This window comes from Marmota flaviventris, chromosome 17, assembly GCF_047511675.1.
Source record: "Marmota flaviventris isolate mMarFla1 chromosome 17, mMarFla1.hap1, whole genome shotgun sequence".
NCBI lineage: Eukaryota > Metazoa > Chordata > Mammalia > Rodentia > Sciuridae > Marmota > Marmota flaviventris.
In genome coordinates, this window is record NC_092514.1 from 24,417,869 (window position 1) to 24,441,525 (window position 23,657).

The window sequence follows — 23,657 nt, forward strand, 5'->3', positions numbered from 1 at the left end:
TATTAAATTTGCAAGTGTTTGTAAGTGTTCATTTGCTAGGTACTGGGGATACAGAGTAAAAATCTCAAAACAGGAAGCAGGTTAGATTAATTAGGACAAGTTCAGTGTAACCAGGGCATATGCTGTGATAAAACACATCCTAGTCAGCAAGAGTAAAGGAGGAGGCAAGAGCCAATGTGATGCTTTCAAAAATTTTCAAGTCTGAAAGTAACAGGAAAGACATATTTGTACTTATACTTTGGAGAAGTTAACTTGGCAAAAGATAGAAAGGACAAATGATCAAGGGGGTGCTCAAGACTAGAGGTTATCCTAGTGAGAAATGCCAAGCTCCTGAACAGACGGGGCAGGGGAGTGGAGAAGAAGAGATTCTCGAAGGGACTGAGGCTCAGGGAACAGGGGGTTACAGGAAGAAACGGTATGGCAGGTGCCTTGCAGGGCCCTGGGCCTGTTCCCTGGCTTCAAGAACTAGCTTGAAGCAATATTTGGGTGAATGAACAGCTTTTACAAAATCATCATGTGTATTTTTAAGTCATTTGCATTTGTTAATGTCACTGGGTATTTCTCATCCACTGAAACTTTTGTTTATGACATGAAATTTTTGTTTTAGTGATTTTTAATTTTTTTTCTGTTTTATGTTTTTGTGGTGCTCAGGATTAAACTCAGATAATTGATATAACTTAAGTATTAACTTCTTAAACAAACAAACAGGAGCTCCTTCAGGAGGAGACACGCCAAAAACTGAACCTGAGCAGTCGCATCCGACAACTGGAAGAGGAGAAGAACAGTCTTCAAGAGCAGCAGGAGGAGGAGGAAGAGGCCAGGAAGAACCTGGAAAAGCAGGTGTTGGCCCTGCAGTCCCAGGTGTGTGTCCTCCTTAGGGAGCAGTGTGGCCTAGATGTGCACCCTTAGCAACTAGTGTCCCTGCTGTGCGGACTGTCTCACCTCCATTTGGGGCACTTAACTAGGTTGTACTATATTAAGCCCGTTACATGTTTTTTCTGTGGCCCAGCCAAATGCTGAGATCCTGTGCTGGTCATAATGTCAGAGACCTTTAAAGACATGGGACAGTGGCAATGTGTGAGGTCTAATCCCATCGTCATTGTACAGATTGGTAGCTAAGGAATTGTTTTGATTTAAAATCATGTAGAGTTGATTTATAATATTAAAAAACAAAATACTTTTACCTCTCTAATGCAAAGACTAGTCAAGTTCTTTACATTGACTTTTTGTTTTTCCTTACCCAATGCCTAGTTGGCTGACACCAAGAAGAAGGTAGATGATGACTTGGGAACAATTGAGAGTTTGGAAGAAGCCAAAAAGAAACTTCTTAAGGATGTGGAGGCATTGAGCCAGCGCCTGGAAGAGAAGGCCCTGGCTTATGACAAGCTGGAGAAGACCAAGAACCGCCTGCAACAGGAGCTCGATGACCTGGCGGTGGACCTGGACCACCAGCGCCAGGTGGTCTCCAACTTGGAGAAGAAGCAGAAGAAGTTCGATCAGGTGGGAGGCTGCACCCACTGCCCCAGCCCCCACACCTCACATCACCTCCCCCGACAGAATTCTCACTTTTGTTGTTTTGGTTTAAAACAATGTTTTCCTGTTTAAAGGCAATGAAAAATAAGGAGTTTGTATAAAAATTCGAAAATAGAAAAGAAAAAGATAAAAACAGAGATAAAACACCCGTAATGTATTATAGGTTTAGTATTCCTTATCTGAAATGCTTAGGAGCAAAGATGTTTTAGGTTTAGGACTTTCTCCAGTTCTAGAATATTTGCAACTGCATAATATCTTGGAGACAGGATCCACCTGTAATGAAATTCATGTGGGTTTCACATTCACTTTGTGGTGATGGCCTGAGTGATTACACTGATGTGCTTAATGTATGTGCATTTTAACTGCAACCCATCATGAGGTACATGTGGAATTTTCCACTTTGGGCATCATATTGGCACTCAGAAAGTTTTACATGTTTAAACTAGGGATGCTTGACCCATGGTAACAGGTCAAGAAGCTGGACTCCCAGCAAATGCTGTTTATTTTTTTTTTACTCTTCCCTTACACCTTTCCACACAGCTGTTAGCAGAAGAAAAGAACATCTCTGCTCGCTATGCAGAAGAGCGAGACCGGGCTGAAGCAGAGGCCAGGGAGAAAGAAACCAAAGCCCTGTCCCTGTCGCGAGCCCTGGAGGAAGCCCTTGAGGCCAAGGAGGAGTTTGAGAGGCAGAACAAGCAGCTCCGAGCAGACATGGAAGACCTGATGAGCTCCAAAGACGATGTGGGGAAGAACGTAAGTCACCTGCTAGCTGCACCGGAGAGTAGCCCCAGGTGGACCCTTCGCCGGCCTGAAGGACCCAGGGGTGCAGGCCCACAGTAAAGTCCTGGGAGAGCCTCAGCTTGTGTGTGTGAATAGGGTGCTGAAGTCTCTCAGCTTGTGTGTGACCAGGGCCAGCTGTCAGGTGTTCCTCCGTGACTCTTCTCTGTTGTCTGTGCCAAGCCAGACCTGGCACTCTCACAGCAAGCACGGCAGGCGATCACACCCTATTCTTGTCTCTTTCACTGGCCCTCCTTGCCCTGACTCCTTCCAGGTAGGGGGACCTTCAACAACAGAATTTCACTCTTCTGTAGTCATCAGTAGCTACTAAACAAACCAGGGTACCACGAGGTCCCTGGGGTTGAGGACAGTGGTTGAAGCAGCAGCTCCCTTACACCTGGCTCCCCAGGGAGGCTCCCTGTTTGCTTCTGTGCTCTGGGGGTTTATTCAGAGTTTGGAAATTTTTGCTGCACTGCACTTATTTCTAGTGCATACATCTTCCACAGGAGCCTTGGTGCTTTTTGTGTACCCCGCATGCATCCCTCCCTTGCTATATGATATATTGAGGGCAGCAAAAGAAACCTGGGCCTGGCGTTCAAAGCTAAGGTTTCAGCCTGGCTCTTCCACTAGCTTCCATGCTGACCACGGGGAGCCTCTTAAACTCTCAAAGCCTAAATATCCTCATCTGTCATATGGACGTTGTATGGGCCGTAGCTAGGCCAGGTGTTGTCATGTGTCCCCGTAGGGTCCATGACCATGTCACTATTTCATGAAGATACTACATCTTCTTTGAAAAGCACGAAGCCCTATATGAAGGGAAGTTCTCATTTTCATGGAATGCCAGCTGTCTGGCCACACCATAAATGAACAAAGACTATCCTACTTTCCTGCTGGGTCTCCTACATCCTGGTGCCAAGGGAACCAGCCCCATAAACAAGAAGAAGCCACCCAGTGTAGAAATGACCATGATTACATAGTAAGATGTGGAGCGAGAACTCTACAATTGGTTCCACACTAGATTCCCTAGAATAATCAACACCTACATGTTCCTTCCATGAACATGTCTTTGGTGTCTTCTGAGTGCCAGACACTGCTTAGAAAGTGTACCCTCCTGTCCTAAGTCTTCCTCTGCTCTCCCTGTGAGAAGTGATATGGTCATGGACCCCACAGGCGACACGTTCCACCACCTGGCCTAGCTCAAAAGGTCATGAGGATGGAATAGGACAGGAGATGGAAGCATTCAGCACAGAGAAGTAAGTGTTTGTCCTGTTCTTCCCAGGCCCAACCACCTTGCTCATGGCCTTTCCAGTGCAAGTGATGTTTTCTGTGGCAGGAAGAGGTGTGCTCTCAGCCAGGCATGATGGCACAAACCTGTAATCCCAGGGACTGAGGATGCTGAGGCAGTAAGATCAGAAAGTCAAGGTCATCCTCAGCAATTTATTAAGACCCTCAGCAACTTAGACCCTGTCCCAAAATGAAAAGTAAAAAGAATTGGATGTAGCTCAGTGGTAAAGAAACGCTGGGTTCAATTCCCAGTACAAGAAAAAAAAACAAAAGTGTGTATTAACACACACAGCAGGCAACTGGCCCACCATCATACCGTTCCTCTGACACGGCTCCACTTTCTCTGTTCTTGGGCTTTATGAAAGCTCAACACAAAAGTCATCAGAGGATGATGATTATGGGACACATGTGAATAAAAGAAGTTGGTACTGCACTTTTAAGTTTTATCTCTGAGATGAGGAATAGCAGCCCTGGAGAGACAGGGAAGGATATGTATACATGTGTCAGATGCTGGCCCGGGGTGACCAGAGGGGCCTATAAGGACGGCTATCTTTAACCTGTGTTTCTGCCAAGAGTCAACTTCTTCCCTGATACTTCCTGTGGTTTAGGTTCATGAACTTGAAAAATCCAAGAGGGCCCTCGAGCAGCAGGTGGAAGAAATGAGGACCCAGCTGGAGGAGCTAGAGGATGAGCTCCAGGCCACGGAAGATGCCAAGCTGCGCCTGGAGGTCAACATGCAGGCCATGAAGGCCCAGTTCGAGAGGGACTTGCAAACCAGAGATGAGCAGAATGAAGAAAAGAAGCGTCTGCTGATTAAACAGGTAGGTTGAAGGAAGCAACCTACAGAACCAGGACCTGCGCATTCTCCACACCATTCCTGGCTCAAGATCTTGTGTATTTGTGTTCAGGCACATCAGCTAGAAGAAAATTAGATTTTTCAGTCATTTGAGAATTCACTGTAACTGATTTAAATTTCCTGTTTCTCAAACAACATCATGACTGCTTACAGTAAGCCAGGTTACTTCTCAACTGAAAAGCCCTCAGTGGAACCTCAAGAGGCTGTGTAGTGAAGTTCAAGTTCTTTGTGGGTACAGAAAAAAAGGACTACATGCCAGACCAGAGGATGCTGCAGGTTTCTACAGGTCACACCACAGGTCGTCTTTTCATCACTCTTAAGAAAATATTTACATTTTTTTATTTTAAAAAGTTGCTAAGCTCCTACAATTCGTGTACTTCTCTGAATATGCATTAAACTTCTAATTTGAAAGTTTTCTTTAAAACTTACCTAACTGGATATTTTGACAGTTCCTTGGAGTCCATGGTAATAAGCCTTGGATTTGAGATATATTTAATTTTGCTTTTTTTTTTTTTTTTTTCATTCTGTTAACATTAGCTCTACTAGTCATTTATTCCTGGATGACAAATTGCCCCAAACTTACTGGCTTATTGAATCAACACTTATAATGTCCCAGTGTCTATGGGTTAGGAATTTGGAGCAGCTCAGTGTGGTGATTCTGACGCCATCAAGATCTGGGCCCAGGTGCATCACCTACTGGCCTGAGCTAGGTAGGAGGAGTGAGTCAAGACACCTTACTCCCGAGTGTGGGAGCCTCAGCGCTAGCCCAGGAACCTCTCCCTAGGCTGCTTGAGTGCCCTGGAGAGAGTCTCCCCAAGAGTGAGAGATCCAAGAGGGCCGGCCAGCAAGGAGGAAGCTGTGTGCATTTTATGATCCAGTCTCTCAAGTCACACTCAGGTCACTTCCTTTTCGTTCATTAGAAAGAAGTCATCGACTCTGGTCCACATGCAATAGATTAAGCTCTAACTTTTTTTTTTAATTTTTTTTTAAATATTTTTTAGTTGTAGATGGACCCAATACCTTTATTTTATTTATTTATTTCTATGTAATGCTGAGGGTCAGACCCAGACCCAGTGCCTCACATGTGCTAGGCAAGTGCTGTATGAGCCACAACCTCAGCCCAGGCTCTGACTCTTGAAGAGGGAGTGTCAAAAAATTTGTAGACACATTTGAAAAAACCACTGTACTTACAACAAATATAAAGGAAATGGCTATACCTAAGGAGCCTCTTATTATCTCAGGCTAGAGGTATAGACCAGGTCTGTGCAGCATAAAGCTAGCAGGCAAATACCTGTATATTGCATGGAAGCAGCTGCCCCCACCACCAACTCCTGCAAAAGCAGGAACAGGAGAGGCCTTGTTCTCCCCCTTGGAGAGGCTCATGTGAGCCACCTTTCTCCCCAGGCTTCTTGGCCTTACCCAGAACACTTCCTTCCCAGGCTGCCCCCCATCCCACAAGCCACCTGTCCATTCATGGAGAGTCCTTGTTCAAAGCCCCAAACTGTGAGACCACCACCTAAGCCCAAGGCCTCAGGAACTCATGAGCTCAGAACTTAGAACTCAGTGTCTTTGAGTCTAGACCTCATTTTTAGTTCATCATTGGTGACTGAGGCATTAGGATGCTGTTTAAAAAATAAAGAGCCCTTTTTCTGTCTCCCTCACACAATGGCATGAGTATTGTCCCATACCCATTATATAGTGGAGAATCTTGCAGAAAGAAGGAAAGTCCCAGAGTAAGTGACAGCTGGGGTTTGTTATGGGTCCAGAGTTGTGTCTGCCTCAATCTCCAGCTCACATCTGCCTCCTTTATTTGTCCTTGCTGCACTCTAGAGTTGGCTTTTATTTGGACACTCCTCTGTTGGATACCTTTGATAGCCTGCCGCTTTCCTTGTGTATCAAATGTAGTTTCTGCCTGGGTCTGAAACCCCCATAATCTGGTTGTGCCCACCTTTGCAGGCCTAATTCCTCCCAGTACTGCCAAACACATGTCCCTACACTGGGCGAGCATGGGCAAGCGTGGCCACCGTGGCCCAGGGACATGATCATGCCCACTGTTCCCCCTAGGTTCCTTAACAAGTAATCTCTGCCCTCTGTGTGTCTGTCCCAGCCTGTTTGTTAAATCACTGTCTCACTTCTCATATCTTCAGTTAGGCCTTTGCTTCCTCATGCGTCTTCATAGCAATCAGTGGGAACGGTGTGTACTGGGTGTTGCTTACAGATCCTCTGAACTAAACTCAGCTACTGAGGTTTAGTTCTGTTAACAGTAAGGACTGCTGGTAACAGACCACCTCTACCAAGTAACGGAGGTTCCACTCACCCAAGTCGCCAGAGCCCTTAAATGGCAACGGGCTTTTGGCTTCAACCAGCTATAACCAGATGTTGTTCATCAGGTTCGGGAGCTCGAGGCAGAGCTAGAGGATGAGAGAAAACAGCGGGCACTTGCTGTTGCTTCAAAGAAGAAAATGGAGATAGACCTGAAAGACCTTGAAGCTCAAATTGAGGCCGCGAACAAAGCTCGGGATGAAGTGATCAAACAACTTCGCAAACTTCAGGTAAGTGCAGGAGCCGTGGAAGCCTTTGGACAGGTGGTTCTGCTGAGATCAGGGACTTTGTGACCCTTGTTGATTTTACACAAGGACAAACTGAAGAAGGAAAGAAAGATTGCCACCTCCTCCCTGAGCTTGGTGCCCAGACACTTCCACTCAGGAGGCTACACGACTGACCCCTTGGCTGAGGGTTGAGGCAGCAGGGCACAGAGATGGCTCACGTGGACCTGTGTGTCCACAGGATATGTTTTAAGGCAGCTGGGGATGGAGTCCACAGAAGAAACACACAATTTCTGGGTCATAACTCCTGTGACCCCCAAGTCACCAAGAGAAGGTTGTGTGACTTTCCTTTATTAGTACTGTGAGCATTAATCGTCTTCTGGTCATTTTGGTCATCACTTTGCTACCCAAATGATGTACTTGTTTCACTAACTCAACTGTGTAAATGATCTATTTCAATCCACAGTGTGGGCAGGTGTGTGTAGGCCACCCCGTGATGCCAGCAGGAGTGTAGATAGGCACAACTGTGGTGGTGGAAAGTTTCGTTTGACCTTGAGAAATTAGCCTAACAAAGTACAAAGAGATGTTTACGTAAAAATATCTAAGCTGCTGTGTTATTTATGATTTCTGGACTCTGAATTCTAGACCATTGATGCGTATGTCCTATACTACCCCAGTCTTGAGTGCCATAGCTTTGTAGGAAGTTTTGAATTTGGGAAATGTGACTTATCCATCTTTGTTCTTTTGCTAGACTGTTTTGTCTATTCTGGAGGGTTCCTTGCAATTCCCTATAGTAATTAGGATCAGATTGTTAATTTCTACACTCCCCCCACCCTCCCGAAAAAAAAGCAAACTTGGATTTCACGAGTTATTACATAAACTCTGTAGATCAATTCTGGAAGTACTGCCAAACCTAAGTCTTAACCTGTCTCCTAATCCATGAATATGGATGTCTTTCCATTTATTTAGATCTAGCTTTTGTACAATAATATAATTTTGGTGTATATTTCTTTCACGTCTTTTGTTCCATTTATGCCTAAGTATTTGATGCTATTATGAATGTAATCACTTTAATTTTGAATGTTCAAGGTGTACAGAATTGCAGTTGATTTTTTTTTATATTGATCTTATATCCTGCCACATTGCTGAACTTGTTTATTGTAATGGGTTTTTAGTGGATTCTTCAGATTTCTTAAATATAAGATCATATCAGTTTCTTACTGATGCCTTTTATCACAGTTGAGAGAGTTTCCTTCTCTTTGTAGCACACTGAAAATTTTTACAATGAAAAGATATTAGATTTTGTCAAATGTGTCTTCGGTATTTCTTGAGATGATTATATTCATTTTTTATTTTCAAGACAACTTTGTGTTCTTCAGATAAATCACACCTGGACATGGTGTGTATTCCTTTTTCCTGGTTACCAGATTCAGTTTGTCACTATCTTATTGAATATTTTTACATCAGTATCTATAAAAGATTTTAGTCTATAGTTTATATTTACAGTGAGTTTGTGTTAATTTTATTTATTTTTATGTGATGCTGGGGATCGAACCTAGTGCCTCACACACACTAGGCAAGTGCTCTACTACTGAGCCACAACCCCAGCCCTTTATGTTAATTTTATAAATTGGAAAAAATATCATGTTTAAAAACTAACAATGAAAACTACCCCCAAAACCTTCTTATTTAATCTTAGGCTCAGATGAAAGATTACCAACGTGAATTAGAAGAAGCCCGTGCATCTCGAGACGAGATTTTTGCACAGTCCAAAGAGAGTGAAAAAAAACTCAAGAGTTTGGAAGCAGAAATCCTTCAGTTGCAGGAGGTTTGTCTGTCTTTTATTTATTCAGTTATTCAGCAAATATTTGCTCTTGAAATATCTCCAAGATCAGATAAATATATTTTAGTGTCTTTGTAGCTTAATGTAATTTCAGTATCCATTCCTAACAATCATCACGTTGCCTCAGTTTGGGGAAAAGAAAGCAGTCATACTTTGACACTACTCATCAATATTCCTCTACTGGCTAAAGGAAAAAGCTGATTAGGAACTTTTCAACCTACCTGCCAGACCTGTTACCCTGGGTGAGCAAGGGAGTGGCTCTCACTTATTTCTTTGGTGTTGGGGCTCATTTAGTTCTCACCCTAGCAGCACAGGATTGTCTTTGCACAGAAGCTCTGTTCCTATGATCCTTAAAAGGGGAGAAGTATATTGCACTGAGAGGCAACTGCCTTGTGATCAACAGAGTTGTTCTTTCATTCTTTCTTCCCCCACCCGCTGTGGTATTGGGGATTAGACATAGGGCCTGAGGCTAGGCCAGCTCCAGCCCAACAAATATTCTTTCATTCATCTCTTTACTTAAATTCTCACAAGGGGGGTGGGGAGCAATGAAGTGTTTACATATAATGTGGAATTCTCTCCTTGTAAGGCACGGTTGAACATATACATTTCTTTATAAATGAAGGATGATTACAATCTATTCAAACCTATAACAATAATAACTTGAAATATTAGTACCAACTTATATGAAGACTAAGGCCCAAGATAAACATGTGGCGATGCTGGATAATATCACCGAAAGTAGACTTGAGTTGGCAAGAAAGATAAGGAGTTCTCTAGGTGTCTGGATTGAAGGAACTGAAAACCAGATCAGTACATTGAGCAGCCTAGGAGTTACCCTGAGAGCCTCTTTATTTTGTTACATTGTTTTTTGCTTTAGTTCCTTCATGTTTTGTTTTCATTTTCATTTTGTTTTTTGAGACAAACTCTTGCCTTGACCAGGCTAGCCTTGAACTTGTGATCCTCCTGCCTCAGCCTCCTGAGGAGCTGGGATTACTGGCAAGTGCCCAACTATGGCTTCTTCTTTACTCCGTGAAAATTTAGAAGTCTGATTAAATTTCCAAATGTATGACATTTTTTAGTTGATTTCTAATTTTATTATATACAGAGAATAGAAAGAAGAGTTTTTACCAATATTCTTTAAAATTGGATTTATCAATGAGTATTTTAAGTTCTCTGCATTCATCACGGAGTTGACCAGTGATATCCCAAATGCTCATTTCCCTGCAGGTGATGGGACCCATGGAGCCTGTCTCCTGGACAGTTCCTAGGCCATGACCAAGTGTCCAGGCAGTACTCCCTGCACCTTTGTTGTTTTGAAAGCCAGCAGTGTTCATTCCAGACCTTCAGGCAGAGGCCACACACTGCATAGGAAGGAGAGACTGAGCCAGAAAGCCAGCCTGCCCTTCCCTTTCTCTTATACTTTTCCTTCTCTCCAACACCTTTGTCCCTTTAGCATATAGGCCCTGGGGTCTTTTCCATTTTCCTTCGGGTCCATCAGGCTGCCTAAAGCACACCCAGCTGGTAGACAGGAACCCAGTTGAGTATCTAGGACCCAAGAAGACTGAACAAGTAAGAGGCCAGATGGCAGAGCTGTGACTTTCAGCCTTTGGGTTAGGTCCAAAGCATTCTGCCAGCTGCCCTTATATCCTGGACAACTGGCCCTGCCCATATGTGAGGGCCATGTGTGCTAGAATTTGATCCCCTGGGAGGACCCATCTCCTGTACACAGGCAGTCTTATCTATATGCCAGAGCCTGCAGATGAACTACTATACAGCCCTGCCCCTTACACATCTTCAGGACATGCTCTTGTCAAATATAACACCTTTTAAAAGGGCAGCTCTGGAAAAGGAGGCAGAACCCCAGCTTTCTGCTCTTGATCAACCTTGAAAGACTGGGGCCAATCTCTCCTAGTTTCCTAGTTTTCCTCATGATGAAATTCCCAGATTCTAAGGCTGTGATCTCAGTCTTTACACCGTTGGGGTAAGAATCCTGCCCCTGACTCCTTTCACAGCAAATCATCTTTGCGTGGATGCAGTCCTCTGAGAGCCTGCCACAGAGGCCCAGCTATCCAGCACCTGAGCCCCTGCAGCTACGCTACACTCACCTGCCCACAAGGACCCGTGATCCTTGTGGCACTGCTGCCCTGACATTCACTAGTCTAGTGTACCTGATCACCATATGTACATGTCAAAGATACTTCAAGACCATAACTTGGTGTAGTTCACTTTCCTGTAGGGTTCAGGGTAAAGTTTGTGCTCAGTTAATATTTAAAAATAAAAAAATTTTTTTAAAAGGGCAGGCTTGCCAGGCACAGTGGTGCTCACCTGCATTCCCAGCTCCTCTGTAGGCTGAGGCAAGAGGATCTCAAGTTCAAGGCCAGCCAGCCTGGGCAATTTAGTAAGACCGTGTCTCAAAAAATAAACACCAGCCTTCAAGGATGATAGGAATACCCACCTCTTATTTGACAGCAAAGCCCCTACGTGGACTAGGACTTCCTCTGTGGGCCTTTTGTTTCTGGCTGTTGAGGCCACACATCACCGGGCTGGCCACGCGTTATCTTCAGCCAGCTTGACAGCTTCCCTTCTCACATCTAAACTGCAGTTAGAAATGCACGTGGAAAGGCTGGAGCCCGGCTGCCACAGCTCCAGGCACTGTCAGATTTCACATATGAGGATATGGTAATGGCCACCGCCTAAATCAGTCTAAACTTATTCAGGAACTTGCCTCGTCTGAGCGTGCCCGCCGACACGCCGAACAAGAGAGAGATGAACTGGCCGACGAGATCGCCAACAGCGCTTCTGGCAAGTGAGTCTCCAGGCAACAGGTGGGCAGGGACGGACGAGGGTTTAGAGAGCAGTGGTGCCCACCCCAGCCTGTAGTCCCTGACTTCGGGCATGCAGAGTCACTCACGGGCCTGCTCATCCATTCAGGGTCTAGAAGGATGAGCAGGAAGTGCTGAGCCTGGACAGCGGCAGCCATGGGCACTCACATGCCAGTCCTAATGGCTCATACAGGGGGGTGTCCCTGGGCTGCACTGACCTGGGGTGGTGAGTCCTCACTTTCAGATCTGTTAGGTTTGGCAGGCAGGTTCCTTAGACATGACCTTTCTCTGATTCATTTTTCATTAAGAATCACTTTTTCTGAATAAGTGGATTTCTCCATTTGATTACTGTATTGAAGGTACATCATGAGCCTTTCCTAACATGCCATGATGAGGCGCTGGAATTTTATTCTCAGTGCACTGAGGAGCCATTAGGTAGTGTTTAAGTGAGGAAATGCTGGGATCCTGCTGGCATCCTGAAAGCTGACCCTGGCTACAGTCTACAGAGACTGATGGAGAGAGGCAGAGAGGCTGGCAGGCTGCCCAGATCCCAGGAAAAAGACCCCAGGGCTGGGAAGGGAGGCAGGTATGGGCAGGGAAGCGAATCGGGTGGGACTTGTAGGTGGATTTGGGGGTGGGTACAGGAGAGAGAAAGCAATTGGGAGTGATGCTCAGGTCGCCACACAGCAGGGTGGTGGAGTCTCCCAAGTCCTCCCTGCGCTGTGCTGACTGGTGCTGAGTGTCACCTTTCCTCACCCTGGCCAGGTCTGCGCTGCTGGATGAAAAACGGCGTCTGGAAGCGCGGATAGCACAGCTGGAGGAGGAACTTGAAGAGGAGCAGAGCAATATGGAGCTGCTCAACGACCGCTTCCGCAAGACCACTCTGCAGGTAGCCATCTTAGACAGCCATCCCCGGGAGGGGCTGTGCTGCCTCTTGGCAAGAATGACTGAATCCTCCTCTTCTAGGTGGACACGCTGAACACAGAGTTGGCGGCTGAACGCAGTGCCGCCCAGAAGAGTGACAATGCACGCCAGCAACTGGAGCGGCAGAACAAGGAGTTGAAGGCCAAGCTACAGGAGCTGGAGGGTGCTGTCAAGTCCAAGTTCAAGGCTACCATCTCAGCCCTGGAAGCCAAGATTGGGCAGCTAGAAGAGCAGCTTGAGCAGGAAGCCAAGTAAGAGGTTCTTGCTGCCTTCAGCCATAACTCACTGTGTATCTACCACAGAGCAGGCTTCAGGCTCAGTCTGTATCAGACTCCACACAGACATGCACCCTGCCCCGGGTGCTCCCAGTGCAGGGAAACAGGATGATAGGAGTACATGTGACCAGAGTGGCAGATAGAAGGTGCCATGAGCCATGAAAGAAGGGAGAGTTTGGGAGGACACCTGTGAGATGGCACGGGCTGGCCTGCTTGTCAGCCCCTCCTGGATTCACTGTGCCTGTGATTTCCTAGGTACTGTTAAATTTATATCTCTACCCTAAGTCAGTTTCCCAGGTTGGTGGCATCCTGTGAAATATTGCAGTTTGCTGGCAGAGAAGAAAAACAGTTTTTCCCCCCCATAGGAAGAGGTTGCTCAATAGTTTCCATTTTGCTATATATTAAAGCATGGTGAAAATTGTTAGGAATTACACCATACAGTCTTGGCAGACATTTATGCAGCTATTAAAATCATAGGCTGCCAGAGCTGGAGACAACCTTCCACTTCACCTCCATGTTAGGGAAATTGAGCCCAGCACCCTCCCAACCCTGTTTCCCAGTACTTCCCACTCCCCTTGAGACTCCACTAGGCTGAAAGAAAACAATTAAGGTCTTGTTTTAGTTGTGATTAACATAACTTGACCTTTCATCTGACCCCACTGCAATCCATTTTTTCATAGCATTTAAGGAACAAAGAATCTTTTCTGTTTTCCACAAAATCCTCCAAATAAGTTACCTCTCGTCCTTAAGGGACAAAGTCCCATGCAGGAAACATAGCAATTTGTTTGACTTCTAGCCAGTTGAATGCATAGGGTTTTGATGGTCTTTGTTTGCTGCTAAAGCTTCCAGCATCCTAAGTAGGTAGGTGGGTAGATAGTAAATTCTAAATTGAGATGATCACTTAATTGGAATTTTTTAAAATATTTTTTTAATTGTAGATGGACACAATAGCTTCATTTTATGTTTGTTTGTTTGTTTATGTGGTGCTGAGGATCAAACCCAGTGCCTCACACATTCAAGGCAAGCGCTCAACCACTGAGCTATAATCACAGCCCACTTAATTGGAATTTTTATCTTTCAGGCAAAAAGGTTAGGTGGTTAGACTGACCAACTAAGGTTTAGGTCTTTCAGTATAACTGATAGGTAGCCTATGTGTGACATTTACTCTTCAAAAGATCACTGAATAAAGTGATCAATACCTGCATGTGCAGAAAAGTATGCTTTTTCTACGTGTCAGCAGTGAGGGCCACACTAAAGATAATTCCTTTTTTGACCAAAAGAAAAATGCTTCAAAGCCATATTAATGGTGTTAGTGTGGGAAGAGGGGTCCATGGGGCATTCCAATATGTCATCATCCAAAGAAAAAGAACTTTTATAATTTCCAGAATTTTAAAACGACTATAATCACTTTTACAGGGAACGAGCAGCTGCCAACAAACTAGTCCGTCGTACTGAGAAGAAGCTCAAGGAAATCTTCATGCAGGTTGAAGATGAGCGTCGACATGCGGATCAGTATAAAGAGCAGGTACAGGAAGCCGGGCAGGATGCGTGTCCGCCTCCCTGGAGGTGCTTCAACAAAGCGCCTGGTGATAAATGAACCAGATGCCACAACGTACTAGCAGAATGAAGAAAAATGCTATTTGAAATTCTTAATTCTAACATTTGCACTACCGCGCCCACCCTGTGTTCCCAGCAAGCTCTCCTGGGGCTAGGGATATAGAGGCGGCAAGATGAGGGGGCAAGAGCAAGTCAGTGAGGCTTTGAGGTGTGAGACCAGACTCAATTTCAAAGTTATCTGATCACCCATTAGAATGTGTACCTTAAGAGTGCAGAGATTTCCCTTAGTTTCACTCATGGTTATCTCCCTGGTGCCTGGACGTCATTGGGCATAGTTGGCAGGCACAGAATACCGTCTGGCTGGAAGGGGATGAAGATGTTGAATGAAAACTGAAAACAAATGCACTATGCAGGCACCGAGTGCTCTTCCTTGTGTGCAGCCAGGTGTCCTAAATGTGGCATGAGTCTGCACCCACTGCAGCCTGGGTGGCTCTGTCCATCTCTCCCCCCTCTGCTGTGATGATGAATCTTATCGCTGCAGACACTGGGCAGGAAGGTGGACAGAGCTGAGGATTTGCTGCCTTTGTCCCCTCTGGACCCTCCCCTTTGGGCGCCCTGCTCATCAGGCACCCCAACTTCTCCTCTTGCCTGCACTCAGAGCTTGGCAATTCTGAGTGGATGTGAGCTGGACCCACAGGTGACAGGCCAGTCCCTGTCAGTTTAGGAGTGAAGGATCCAGTGAGGCGGCTCTTAGTGCTCATGGCCCATCTTCCAAAGTGAATATCAAAGTAGTGCATCTGAAACACCCATACTTCACCAGAGCTGTGAAAACGCATGGTGCAGCCTCATGCAGCTGCCAGTTGTTGAAGCTGCTTCTGCATTTTACAAGAAATGCTGAAAGCAGTTCCTTTTCCTAATCCCATGGGTTTACTCAAGTTGAATAATGACTGAGTCATTTTTCTGCAGGAAGTTCATAGGTGATAAAGCAGTTCATTTTAAATTTTAAGAGTTTTCTCTGTAGATATTGGCTTTGCTGAGAGTGGCAGCCAAGTTAAAAGCCATAGACCAGCCCCCGAGGGAGTATGTGTGTGTAACTTCATGCAAAGGTATGCACACATGCATATGCTTACAAGGGTCTCTCTTGGAGCTGGCTCACACACATGCGGGGTGCAGAGAGGCTGACACATAATTCATAAGTTTGCTGTCTCGGTTTGTTCACTCCCCCAAGATGGAGAAGGCCAATGCCAGAATGAAGCAGCTTAAGCGGCAGCTGGAGGAAGCTGAGGAGGAAGCTACCCGTGCCAATGCATCTCGACGTAAACTCCAGCGGGAACTGGACGATGCCACTGAGGCCAATGAAGGCCTGAGCCGCGAGGTCAGCACTCTGAAGAACCGGCTGAGGTGAGTCCTGGTGGGGGCACATGAGCTGGTGGGCTGGTAGATGCACACATGGACCATCCTTAGGTAGCCATCCTTCCTCTGAATCACTGCATTCAAGATTTCTGGCCCAGCACAGTAGCACATGCCTATAAACCCAGCAGCTTTGGGAGACTGAGACAGGAGGATCATGAGTTCAAAGCCAGACCCAGCAATGGCAAAGTGCTAAGCAACTCAGTGAGACCCTGTCTCTAAATAAAATACAAAATAGGGCTGGGGAGGTGGCTCAGTAAGTTGAGTGCCCCCGAGTTCAATTCCCGGTACCCCCCACCCCCCAAAAAAAAAAGAAAAAAGATTCTGACCATCACATAGTACATGGGAAGGAGAAAAGAGAGATAGATCCACTCATTCTTTGTCACGGCTAGTGGACTGAAGCAACATACCACAAGGCTGGAGAGCTAGGTCACTTGTCTGCTCATGTCCAGACAACCCCATCCATAAGCGGTCCCGGTCTCCATTCAGAAGCAGAGCAGGAGCTCCCCATAGGAACCGGCACAGTCGGCCCTCAGTGTGTTCCTCCTCTGTGCCAGTGCGAGGACAGTGTGTGGGACAGCTGGAGTTCAGCTTGCTCCCTAGGAAAAGCCAAGGAGTCAGCAACTGGCCTATGAGCACATTTGACTCCTGCCCTGCTGCCAAGAATGGTTTTACAGGATTGTGTTGGGTTTTTTTTTTTTTTTTTTTTTGGTTGAGTGTGGGGAGAGGCAGGTACTGACTGAACCCCAAAAGCACTTTACCACTGAGCTACATCTCCAGTCCTTTTTACATTAAGACTGGTCTAAGTTGCTGAAGCTGGCCTCAAACTTGGAATCCTCCTGCCTCAGCCTCCCAAGTTGCTCAGATTATAGATATGTGCCACCACCCCTGACCTAGTTTTTACATTTTTAAGGATTTGTTAAAAAGATTTTTGTTATCTGGCCCTTTTATCAAAAATGTTGGTTAGCAGGTAGAGTTTGCTTTAATCCATCTTTCTCACCATTTCCATCAATCTTACATTGAACCAGACCATTCCCAGGTCTCTGAGGACTGTTTCATGTACACTGTGTGTTGCCAGGGTGCCCCTGAGCGGGGACAGTAGGTTGGACAAGCACAAAGCCTCTCCCAGTGGTACCCATCTCCCACAAGGCCATGTGTCCCAAGGACAAGACTCAGCATTGCTGAGGGTGGATCACCGTGACGGTCGCATGTTCTTATGCATCTGCCCATGTGCATCTGCTTTCTCTTTTCCCAGGCGGGGCGGCCCAATCAGTTTTTCCTCAAGCCGATCTGGCCGGCGTCAGCTACACATTGAAGGAGCTTCCCTGGAGCTGTCAGACGATGACACAGAAAGTAAGACCAGTGATGTCAATGAGACACAGCCGCCACCATCCGAGTAGAGGCACAGGAAGCCAGAGGAGGCAATCCAGTGGGACAGGCAGGAACTCCCCGGCGCCAGCCTGCCCAGGGCATCCTACAGAGTGAGGAATCAGCAAGCTATGGAATTCCTTACAGAAAGATCAACTGTGTCTTAAGGCTTTCCGCCTACACAGACTGTATCCCGCTTCAGATTAGGTACAATTGCTCCCCTTTTTATATATATACATACACAAGACACACACATATTAAACAGATTGTTTCATCGTTGCATCTATTTTCCATATATTCATCAAGAGACCATTTTATAATACATGTTAAGAAAAGAACCCTTTTTAAAGCAAACTCCAGACCCTTCGTTGCCAGTCGCTGGGTCCGGGGCAGCCCCGTGGTCGTTGCTCAGTCGCTCTGCATGCTCTCTGTCAGACAGACAGGTAACTTAGTTCTGTGTTCATGTGGCCCTGACTCCTCGGCCGCATCCAGTCTTAGAACATTGTGGAACCTAAACCGCACTCGTATCTCATTTTCTTCAAATAATGATCACTATTTCAGTGAGCAAACTGTGAAAGGGGCTTCAGAAAGATTAGGAGGGGTGGGTTGGATTGGGGGAAGCCGCATCCATTTGGGGTTACCACACCCATCTCCCACGGGGTGGCTCTGCCCCTCAAGTTGGTGGTGTCCCTGCATCTACTCATGTGAAGTGTCCTGCCAGGGCTGGTCTGTGCATAAAGAGGGTGGTGGCCACGACACAGCGGAGGCCTCAGGTGGCAGCCATCCAGTGACTTCCAGATGGTCTCCTGAAGCATCTGGCTTGGCCAGTGCCCCCTTCACTTCAGGAACAAGCTGCCATGGCCCCCAAAGGAGCTAGCAGAAGGCCCTCCCTCGCCAGCCAGGCCCTTGTGCTGACTTCAAATTCAGCCGCTGCTTTGAGCCCAAAATGGGAATATTGGTTTTGTGTCCGAGGCTTGTTACAAGTTTGTCAATGAGGTTTTGAGAACCTCAAGAACAGATGCCACCTGCCTGAATGTTGACATGCCCTGGGTGTGAATCCTTCTTCATTTTTCCTTTTCCCTTCGTTTTGGACAGTGTTACAGTGAACACTTAGCATTCTGTTTTTGGTTGACAGTTAAGCAAACTGACATTACAGAAAGTGCCTTAGACACTACAGTACTAAGACAATGTTAAATATATTATTTGCCTCTATAACAATTTAATGTATTAAGTTTTGACTGTGCTTCATATCATGTACCTCTCTAGTCAAAGTGGTATTATAAACATTCAGTGACAACAAATCAGTGTTAATTATAAATCCTTGATCCTCTGCAATGTGCTTGAAAACACAAACCTTTTGGGTTGAAAGCTTTAACATCTGTTAGGAAGAATTTGTCACATGGGTTTGGAATCTTTGATTTCCCCCTGTATGAACTGTACTGGCTGTTGACCACCAGACACCTGACTGCAAATATCTTTTCTTGTATTCCCATATTTCTAGACAATGATTTTTGTAAGACAATAAATTTATTCATTATAGATACTTACGCCTGCTTATTTACTTGGAGGAAAAAGCACCCGTTGAGAATAAACAGACCTCAATAAAGAAGAATAATCATGTGAACATGGAACCTGTTTTCTCACCTTCTGTTCTCAATATCCCATCTGTGACTTGACTGGAAAGGGGTTAGCTACACAGACTTAAAAGATGGTACAAGGTCCACTGGATCTTTCCTCTCCCAGAAATTACTCAATGGTATGCTACATCTCCAGGCAGTCCTGGCTCTTAAGTCCTGTTGTCACCAGTGACCTGCTGTTGTGTGGATAGTTAGGGAGGGAAAGGACACCCGAAGGTGGGGCTGGAGACCCTTCTGCCGAGGAAGCAATTCAGGATGGTTTGGGTCATCAACCAAAGAAGGTAATCACTGGATTAGAGTACTTTTAAGAGGTCCAAGAAGTTTCAGGTTGCATCTTCAGACAGGATATACACTGAAAGCACTTTGGGAGTGGATTCAAGTAGCTAAAGTTGGAGAGAAATCCCAGGCAGGCAGATAGGTTTTTGGGGGTTTTGGGCACCAGGGATTGAACTCGGGAGCACGTAACCACCTGAGCCACATCTCCAGCCCTTTTTTTAATTTAAAGTCAGGGTCTTCCTGAGGTGCTTAGGGCCTCACTACATTGCTGAGGCTGGCTTTGAACTCACAATCCTGCCTCAGCCTCCTGAGCCACTAGTATTACAGGCGTGTAAGCCCACACATCAACCTGGTAAGAGGTGCATGTCTAAGCTTCTTAGCAACAGTGAGGACATGAGGAGGTCAAAAGTGCTCCCTTTTGTTCGCAAAAGTATTTGGAGTTCCAGTGTTGCAGCTACCTTCTCTCACCCACATCCAATAAATTAGTCCAGGAGTTCATGGACTTATGGGAATTGTTTGTCTCAAAGAATTCTTTCCTGCTGGCTGGCTTGACTCTCCACATCAGCCCACCAGAAGAAACACTCTCCATGGACTGATTCCAGTTCCAGATGCCACAAAGATGCTAACTAGAAGGAACCTTTCTTCATTAAAAGTAAATTCATGGTCTAAGAAAGATAGTTCATAACACCTCTCCCAAGCATTAGGGCACAAGGAAGGTGGACTCTTGAGAGTGCTAGCAAGTCTTAAGAGGCTGACCACCTTTCACCAAGTAGCACAGGTCACCAAGAGGAGGAACCCAACAAGAGGTTTAGGTGGGATGAAACCATGCTGGAGCTTTACCTCAAAGCTTCATGCAAACTAAATGCTCCATCTTTGCTATGTCATAGGCACTGTTTTTTTTGTTTTTTGTTTTTTGTTTTTATGTGTGTGTGTGTTTTTAATGGTTCTGGGGATTATTTAAACTACTCTGGTAGAGCTAACACCTATCTCTAGCCTGCTGGCTTGATAACACTTGAAAAACTCTGAAGTCTCTAAAGTCTCTATAGCCCACCATAAGTTCCTCCTGTCACCAATTTTCCCCATCCCTGGCAACCCCAATTAAAATGAACTATGGGCCATAAAGCCAAGTTGTTCTGGCCAGCCCTCCTGTGGCGCTGGGTATGACGGTCCCACAGCCCCTTTTCCCTAAGCCAGTGTTGCCAGGAATAGACCTGTCCCTGTCAAGACTGATGGAGGGCTGAGGTTAGAGCTCAGTGGAAGAGCGCTTGCCTAGCATGTGTGAGGCACTGGATTTGATTCTCAGCACTACATATCGATAAATAAAGGTCCACTGACAACTAAAAATATATTTAAAAAAAAAAAGACTAGTGGAGAAAGCTTTCAAAACCACCCCCTTCCTACCCTCTCAAAACCCAAAAGCCAGAACTGGCCACAGAATGGACTCTGGAAAGGAGAAAGGAGAGGCATAGCTCCTCTTTCTCTAGTTCTGGAGACCTGAGGGGAGGTCCTCTCTGCAGACTGCCTTATCACTCTAAGAGGGATACAATGAAGTCCCTCCCCACCTTTCTGGGGTAATGTGAACCAAGAGCTTTTCCAAATCTTGACTGATTTTTAAAATGTCCTGCTGCAGAAGTCAGCACCAGACCTCGCAGTCCAGTCCATTCCCATCATTTGGGAATCCACCAAACATGCAGTGTCTTGTTCTTGTCAGAAATCTAACATGAAACTATCAAAAGGGCATAGTTACCTGATGATTACATTTTCAGAGCTGGCGTCATCCTACAGTTGCAGTGCGTATGTACCATATGCAAAAAGTGTAAGCATGTCCTTCGACTCCTACTGAGACAGGAAATTCATGTCTGATTCATTACAGCAGTGGGATCTGTTCAGTTTTTCAAAGTAGCCCAATCATGGGCTCCATTCCAACTGACTGGATGTCATGAAGCCTTATTTAAGATTTAATGTGACACTGGGTCTGGGGGAAATCAAGCAGGGTGCTGCCTGCTTCATCATATTGTACTGTGCAGATTATAAAATACCCCGGATCCCATGCATCTCACAATCACTGTCAGCAGGTGGCAGTTGGAATGTGGCTATCACCTGACTTCTGGTAACATCAATATAGCCCAGCACCAAAACTTGCAGAATGCTTATCAGTAGCTTAGAGGAAAATTCTGGAGCCAACAGTGGAACACACTTTTCAAGAATGCTATATCACCAACACTCAGCACAACACACAGGGCAGCACTGCTTGGGGAAACAAGTAATGAAAACAATGGGTCAAAAAGTAGTTCAAAAAAATAAAGTAGTTCAGAATGTTGGACTCAGAAGGTGATATTTTATGAATCTCGCCTTTTTCTTTTTGTATATGAATTAAGTGTGATAAGATAGAAATCTGAAGAAGTTTAAAAGCTAATAAATTTATAAGAAGTATAAATGGTGGGCTGGGGCTCAGCGATAGCACACTCTCCTGGCATGTGTGAGGCACTGGGTTCGATCCTTAGCACCACATTAAAATAAAGGCATTCTGTCCATCTACCACTACCAAAAAAAAAAAAATCTTTAAAAAAGAAGTACAGGGCTGGGGCTATAGCTCAGTGGCAGAGCACTTGCCTTACACGTGGGAGGCACTGGGTTCGATCCTTAGCACCACATACAAAAATACACAAATAAAGGCATGCTGTCCACCTACAACTACACACACACACACACACACACACACACACAAAAGTACAAATGATAAGCATTTTCATAGTTCTAATTGGAACATTTTTCTTAGTGGTTCGCAAAATATAGGTGTGTCTTCTAAGCCCTGGTGTCTGAGATTCTATGAAATACATAATACTCTCCTTCAAGGCCAGGACTCGGGGACCTGGAAAGCAGCAGCTGTTCCTCCTCCTCCTCCTTTTCTATTACTATATTTTTTTAAGGTGTAGATGAACTCAATACCTTTATTTTATTTATTTATTCATTCATTCTTTTATTCTTTTATGTGGTGCTGAGGATCAATCTCAGTGCTTCACATGTGTTAGGCAAGGGTTCCACCACTGAGCTACAACCCCAGCCCCGGGAAGCTTCTAACATTTCTCCAGGTATGACTGAGCTGGTCACTGGGCAATCAGGGAGCTACTGCCTTGTGTTGCTACTGCTCGAAAACCTTGAACTCTTCATCACAGAAGGACAATGGATGAAAATCAGTATTCGGCCAATTTTTCAAAAATTAATCTGAGCAACTTAAAGTAAAAAATTTAGAAGCCACAGAGTAAGCCATCTGCATCCTTTGCATTTCAATTTTTCTCCCCTAATAAAGTTGTCATAAGCATGTTCCTGTTTGTGTCCTTCTCCATTGGTCATTTTCAGTCTTGTGTGTAAGCAATGGCTGCACGCTTTCAGGGGCTCATCCTGACCATTCCCTACCAACCAACACTGTATTACAGCCATTGAGACTTGTTTGATTTGTTCTTACCATCACAGAGTATGAAAAGTAGTTTTCATAGCTTATCACATTGTTAGAATGATTCCAGACATACAGAATAGCAAAGAAACCAGTGACACGAAAGTCCACCTCTTCTACATTCCAGTTGACAATGGGATTAACAGTTTTTTTCCTAGTTAAATCAATCACATTTTTTTTTTTTTTTGGAACTAAAGCAAGTGTTTCTTAGCTCCATCCTCTACTACAGGAAGCAGCAGGGCTGAGCTTCATTAAGACATCACTCATCTGTTTCCTCAACCATGTCCAGAAAACCTACAGCCCAGGCTGACCAGCCAGCACAAGTGAACCCACTGCCCTCTGCCAGGCCTCCACCCGCAAACCATGGTCCAGGCAGCATCTCCATACTGTGTCATGGAGACAAGAAACTGACACCTGATCAGAAAACACCCCATAAATGGAAAAGTTCAAGTTCAGTGTGTAATATGTGTCCCTCGGGGGAGGCTTCCTAAAGAGCTGACAGGACACTCTAACAGAATTCCTGTAGATGCAAATGAACAAAAGGACCTCGAATCAAAACCCCCCGCAACACGAACCCCATTTGATCCCCAATGCAAGCACTATTAAGATTTGTTCAGGGGCTGGGGTTGTGGCTCAGTGGTAGAGCGTTTGCCTAGCATGTGTGAGGCACTGGGCTCAATTCTGAGCACCACATATAAATAAATAAAATGAAGGTCCATCGACAACTAAAAATTATATATATCTAAAACAAAGATTTGTTCAGTTTCAATTTTGCCTCTTCACATGTACACTTATAAAGGAAATCTGTTACATTCATATTTACTCCATTAGTGTTTTTTCCTTAAAATTCAAAAAAAGACTACTATATTCCCATAAGTTACATTTTTAATAATCATGGGACCATTTTTCATATAAGGTGCTTAAAGTCACAGGAAAGTGACTTTCAAAGACGATTGCTCTCCTCTACTCATTTTTAGAAAAGAATCACTTTTTTTTTTTTTTTGGCTTGGCTTGGCTTTAAAAATTTGTCTTAACCTTTGGGGAAAACAGAGAAAAACAACCATGAAGGAAAAACTTGAATGTGAAAGGGCTTAT

The 23,657-nt window shown here is 45.1% G+C and overlaps 2 protein-coding genes across 8 annotated transcripts in view; one reads left to right on the plus strand and one right to left on the minus strand.

The window, feature by feature from the left end:
* The window catches only part of Myh10 (myosin heavy chain 10), a 133,907-nt gene extending 115,169 nt beyond the window's left edge, over positions 1 to 18,738 (plus strand). For both annotated transcript variants that reach the window (XM_071602901.1, XM_027946819.3), the window contains exons 30-41: positions 709 to 861; positions 1,252 to 1,500; positions 2,074 to 2,286; positions 4,203 to 4,415; positions 6,841 to 7,002; positions 8,696 to 8,824; positions 11,557 to 11,645; positions 12,427 to 12,550; positions 12,628 to 12,836; positions 14,277 to 14,385; positions 15,646 to 15,818; positions 17,083 to 18,738. In XM_071602901.1, the coding sequence (XP_071459002.1) occupies positions 709 to 861; positions 1,252 to 1,500; positions 2,074 to 2,286; positions 4,203 to 4,415; positions 6,841 to 7,002; positions 8,696 to 8,824; positions 11,557 to 11,645; positions 12,427 to 12,550; positions 12,628 to 12,836; positions 14,277 to 14,385; positions 15,646 to 15,818; positions 17,083 to 17,227 (1,968 nt within the window). In that variant the 3' untranslated portion in view covers positions 17,228 to 18,738. The remainder of the gene's footprint in view (positions 1 to 708; positions 862 to 1,251; positions 1,501 to 2,073; positions 2,287 to 4,202; positions 4,416 to 6,840; positions 7,003 to 8,695; positions 8,825 to 11,556; positions 11,646 to 12,426; positions 12,551 to 12,627; positions 12,837 to 14,276; positions 14,386 to 15,645; positions 15,819 to 17,082) is intronic.
* The window catches only part of Ndel1 (nudE neurodevelopment protein 1 like 1), an 81,003-nt gene that overhangs the window by 3,274 nt on the left and 54,072 nt on the right, over positions 1 to 23,657 (minus strand). The window lies entirely within an intron of this gene.